Source organism: Tetrao urogallus (genome assembly GCF_951394365.1).
Source record: "Tetrao urogallus genome assembly, chromosome: 2".
Taxonomy (NCBI): domain Eukaryota; kingdom Metazoa; phylum Chordata; class Aves; order Galliformes; family Phasianidae; genus Tetrao; species Tetrao urogallus.
In genome coordinates, this window is record NC_136814.1 from 33,894,021 (window position 1) to 33,900,038 (window position 6,018).

General features: G+C 37.7%; 1 protein-coding gene across 1 annotated transcript in view; it reads right to left on the reverse strand.

Moving 5' to 3' along the window:
* The window catches only part of KIF26B (kinesin family member 26B), a gene marked incomplete at both ends in the record, with an annotated part of 191,690 nt that extends 186,186 nt beyond the window's left edge, over positions 1 to 5,504 (reverse strand). The window contains one exon of the mRNA XM_079550307.1: positions 5,484 to 5,504. Coding sequence (XP_079406433.1) covers positions 5,484 to 5,504 — 21 coding nt within the window. The remainder of the gene's footprint in view (positions 1 to 5,483) is intronic.
* Positions 5,505 to 6,018: the final 514 nt, after the last annotated feature.

Here is a 6,018-nt window from a genome sequence, read left to right on the forward strand (position 1 = left end):
ATGAAGCTAGAGGAACAAAAGCAATGTCCTTGAGTATAGTTCTAACCCATAATTCTTTTTCCATCTTTCGAATTAGTCAAAAGCCTGTGCATAAATTTATCCAGCTATGTAGCAAACACACTTATATGCCATTTTCACTAATTTAAAAAGAATCAAGTAATTTGAAACCCACTTGTGACAGACGTTTACTTGATTCAAAGAGCTATCACAATAGGAACACCTCATTTGCACCCCTACCTACGCTACTAATAGCTTGCAATTGTTGCAGAACAGTCTTTGGATGTTCCTGTTTACCAGTCAGGTTATCTTTTTTTTACGTATAAAACCAAAGTCCTCAAGTACCTTAATGAAATGAGTGATGGTGACTGCTGTGCTCCCATGAAAGCAGAACTACAGATGGTTCTACTGAGATTTCCTAGTGACAAAGTGAGCACAGACCAATGTCTTGGAAGATGAACACTCATTACTTTCCCTTCCCTTCGATCTTTGGAGCAGTTCTAAGTCAGTTAGAAGGGTTAGTTGGGTGTGAAAGGTGAAGTGAAATTTCATATCTCCTCAGAAGACATTGCAGAATTTTTAAAAAGATGGGTTCATTAGGTGAGAGCATTTTTTTTCCTCACCCCCGTATGGATGCAATCTTTCCTTGCTCTCCACTGAATAGCATTATACAAAGTTGCTGTGTGATCAGCTTTCATTTGTCAAGAGAGCAATTCCAACAGACTCTTCAACTTAGGGATAGATCAAAGGCATGTGGAAGAAAAAAGCCTGTCCATCCACCAGCACAAAGGGAAGCCAAGACTGCTTGGAGTACAAAATTCTATGTCCACTTACATCACTACTGCTATTCTCACACTCCAGCTGACCAGGTATTATAGAGTGGACATTGATCTCATTCTTATCTCTACTACACTGATGTCATGCCAGCTGCAAGACAATTATCCTGGAGTCAGAGAAAATAGAGTTAGGCCTCAAATGTATTGTATCTGACAACACTCATCTCTGAAGTTTATAATGCTTCGGAACATAGAATAGTCCAGTTGGAAAGGACCTACAAAGAGCAATGAGTCCAACCACCTGACCACTTCAGGAATAATCAAAAGTTAAAGTATATTATTTAGAGCGTTATCCAAATGCCTTTTGAACACTGACAGGCATGGGTCATCAACCACCTCCCTCAGAAACCTATTACGGAGTTTGACCACCTTCACAGTAAATACATTTTTCCTAATGCTAAGTCTGAATCTCTCCTGAGGTAACTTTATGCTGTTACCACAATGTTTATTGGTTACCTGGGAGAAGCTAGGGAAACATAAGTGAAGCACTTTCCTCCCTGCTTCCAAGCCTCAAGAAGCTGCAGGGAGTGATGAGGTTACCTCTCAACTTCTTTTTTCTACAGACTGGACAACTCAAGTGTCCTTAGACTCCCCTCATAAGATATGTCTTTCAGCCCTCATTTATCAGCTTTGTTAGAGTCATAGAATCACTCGGGTTGGAAAAGATCTTAAGGATCATCAAATCCAATCACTACCTAACCATACTACCTTAACTCTAACAACCCTCCACTAAAATCATGTCCCTGAGCACCACATCCAAATGGTTTTTAAATACATCCAGGGATGGTGACTCAACCACCTCCCTGGGGAGCCTTATTCCAGTGCTTAACAACTTTCTATAAAGACATTTTTCCTGATATCCAACCTAAACTTACTCTAGCATAACTTGAGGCCATTTCCCTTTGTTCTGTCACCTGTCATCAGTGAGAACTGCTCTAGATGCTTTCAAGGACTTAACATCTTTTTTATATTGTGAAGCCCAGGTATTCAACATTCAAGACCACACCACTGCTAAATAGTGGGACTATCACCTGTTTTGACTGGCTATGTTGTGGTTTAATGCACCCCAAAATGCAGTTTGCCATCTTGGCTGCCAGGGCACAATGTTGATCCATGTTAAACCTATTATCAATCATCATCCCTGGGTCTTTATCTGCAAGGGCTGCTCTCCAGCCATGCATCTCCCAGTCCATACCTCTGGTCTGGCATCACTCCAGAATGACAATTCTATTGAACTTTTTTCTCATTACACCAAAAATTTTCATCTCAACTATTTCATGACAGAGGAAAAACCAATTGCTTTATTTCAAATCTACTGAATTAAAAGAATATTATGCCAGCAGTGAATTTGATGCTCCATTTCAAATACTGTTTCAGAAACAGTTCAGAGAAAAAGAAACAATGGCTTTACATAATCACTGTGCGGAATCACATTTCAGAGTTATATCAGCCCCTATTTGTTCCTTACTTCTCAAAAGCATAACATCAAAGGAAAAAAACTTTGTTGGTTTATTTTTTGCACAATAATTCTTCATAATTTAAAGCCCAGCTCCTAATTCCTAAGCAAAATCAAAGGAACAACATATTTATTGTGATGTCCCTAAATCTTATCTTAATTCCATGCATCAATGTGAGAAACAAATGTGTCTATCGTGGAGACAAGACACTGATTTGTGTCTCTTTGTGTGAAGGCTGAATCCCCTTAGGAATCTAAAGGAAAACGACTAAAAATTTTTTAATTCTTTTGTCAACCTTTGTTCTTCCTACATCTCAGATGGAATGAGTTACACTTGAGCAAACATCTGTTTTCTCTGTTTTTGCAACAGTTGTAGAACAACAGCAAGACACACAAGTAATATCGGTCTCTGGACTGAATCATTATGCAGCTTTAAAGATCAGCACATTGCTCATACTAATGATTCAACTCAAGAAAGTTTTTAGAAGTAATGAATCTTCACATACTGCAGTAGGAACAAAAATAGAAAAGTATGAAATGTGCAACTACACTGAGCCCCAGCAATATTGTTGAAATTTTATGAAAAACTCTAATCTGTTTGTTACAGGGATACATCCAAAACACAGCACTCTTGTCATCTGATGCTTATCCTTCTCTAGATTCGTTCTCTAATCTAGGCTCTCTCTCCAGCTGCCACTCAAGGGCCACTTCTAGAACAAAGAGACAAAGAGCATAAGCGCTAACTAAGCACATCCCTCTCCCAGGCAGCCTAGTTGCACATGTATTGGAAAGCTTCCATGGTGGTTTCAAGAATACTAGTCCTTAGCTACATATTTAAAGGAAACCTTCTCTCGAGAATATAAGATATCAATCACCTTATGTTATATGGAAACTTATTATTATTATTACTCAAGTAACAGAAAGATTTTGATGGTGGTTTTAGCTGCTCATGTAAGCACGTCTTTTATGTTCTTTCCTAAGCTTTTGGCATCAACACTATTTCTATGTTAATAGGTTCCACAGAATTGTATATCATTTGAAAAGCATGTTTCTTCTTCTTATTTCTGAATACGCTGTCTTAATTTTTGAATCTCTATGTTCTTGAACTATAAAATTAAGTATAAGGAGGAGCTGACTATTTTTGGTCAGTGGTTCTGTGCCACCTTATTTACAATAGAGGAAACAAAGAGAAATGTGTAATGAATCTGTTTGTCGTCTAACTCCATCCCATTTCTGCATAATTTATCCTCACTGTTAAACCATATCTTCTCTCAGTTTATTCCTTTGTTCAGTGATGCAAGCAACGAGCACAGATATTATTTCAGAAACGAAACTGGTCTCATACTTGGAAAAAATTCTTAATCTATGAAGTAGGGAAGAAAACCAAAAGTCCAAATCCTCCTTAATTGTGTGATCTCCTGGCTTTCACTAAGTTACAGGATTAACTCACTCTTGTAATAGTCCACAGATTTCTTCCTCACATCACATCAGAGTCATGGGGTTTTCATACTCATAGGATAAGCCTACTTAGCTCTCTTCAGTCCATGGGATACCTTCTACTTCTTTCTTCCCTTCATCATCCTGGTATCATGAAGGGGGAAAGTAACGATTTTAAGGTCATTAAGTCAGGCATAAAAATGCCGTACAAGATCAAATCACCCCAGAGCAATGCAAAAAAGAAACCCCTCCATCAGTTAGTGAGGACTTCAGTTTCACCTCCTGATGGTGTTAGAGAATCCACAATTGGGCTGTTAGTCAAGGGGATGGATGGAATGAAATACAAATAACCAGTGTGTCTAACATACAAATTGAATGATCAAACAATCATGGCAAAACATTAGCTGATGACATACTGTGACTTTAGTAGGATCATATTTTATTACTAATGATGTGGATTAAAAAGGCTTTTTAGTCAGAAGCAAGCTACTTCAGAGATAACAACTAATGCATGAAGAATAAGGGCAACTGAGATATTAAAGTGAGGATGTTAGAGTGTCAATGAATTTGTTTGACAATCTGTTTCTTGGCCCAGTCAAACAAGCTTCGGAAACAAAATTCCTGCACTCCCAGTCTACAGTCTCTCTCTGAGTTAGTTCACTTCTAGAGTCCAGGTGACTGAATATAAAAATCAAAAAATAAGTACAAAAGTTTCTCAGCATTGTCATTTACGATCAGTCAGTAAGAGGAACAAAATTTTCTACATTGTTCAGAGAGCCACCACACTCAAATGTAGATCTCGCACATTCAGTGACTGAAAATAAGCCAACAAATTCTGGACCAAAACCAAACTGCACACAGACAAAAAAAAAAAAAAAAAAAAAAAACCTCCTATATTACAGATCTTGTGCAGAATCATGTGTGGTCATGTAAGAATACGGTATTAGAAAAGGCAGTATATAGATCTCCTTTTCTTTTGTTGTTAAGATGCTTTGGCAAAATGGGTCTGGCTCTAGGAAGACACTTGTCAACCTTGAGATGGAACAAGTAATATGATTTCTGTATCTTGCACTATATGTTTCAAAAGCTACTGTGGTAGTGTTGTAGCAATCACTAACATTTTAGTTTTATCACATTGAACACTTGAAGAAGCAACAGCAGCAGCAAGTGGAAAAGAAAGAAATTAGACAGTAGAGACTAAGAAAAAAGCTTGAAATCAAAATCCTGGATGAGAACACCCCACACATAGGCTTTGGCTCTGTATCTGAACTCTTTATCTTATGCCCAACTCTAATCATTACCAGTTTCTTCTAAAAAGTCCGTGCCTGAAAGAACTGATGTGTTATGGGACAGCCATGACCTAAGTAAACTCCAAACAAATCATTCATCACTGCAGAACTCCATAAAAAGCTGGTTCTTTCTCAGAGAACAGTGTTCTTCTAAACACATATTTTAAATAAAAAGGAAACAGAAAGCACAGTAGGCTTTCATCAACTGTACACAAACAAAGCCTTTGATAATTTTCTCAATAGACTTCAGATCATTACGCCTGAGGCCAGGAGGCACTATGCAGTTTAAGATTTCATTTTACAAACTTTTGGTCAAAAGAGTCTTCTCAAGTGCAGTAAAAAAAGAAGCACTTTTTCATTGACTATCATTATGACCACAATATCCCCACTCAAAGCCTTAAATATACATCTTTTTCTGCACCAAATTCAAACTTTACAACCTCAAGGTCAGAAGCAGGAGGTACTCACCGTACCCACACCAACAGCCATGTTATCTGTTCCCCATCCTTCCCTTCCACAGCCTACGCTGTTCCTGAAGCTGTTGGCACTTCCTAGATTTATTTATTCTCTTACCTTCCTGTCACTCAGATCTACAAACATGCTGTTGCTGATTTCATATTGAATTTTAATGATCTACTTAAAACCTAGAACATTAAAAGATGAAGTTTTAGTAAGATAACCAGAGGTGTCCTGGGGACCAAGGAAATTTAACATTCTGCAATTCAAACCACAAAGCATCTATTGCCACACTTTAGAGGTTTAGAGGTACACCAACAGAGGAGAACTACGAGGTTAATTTAGGCTAACAGAGGATGCTGATTGTAAAGAAGAATGACTACTGCAAAACAGAGCTGCACTTTGAAGCATTTTACTGCAACCACTTCAATCTACTCACCTATTGTCTACTCATTTCCCCTCAAAAGCAAAGTCTACATAAGTCTGAACTACTAAAGACTCAAATCTATTTCATTAATCTATTAATTTATTTAATCTGTTCTTTAAT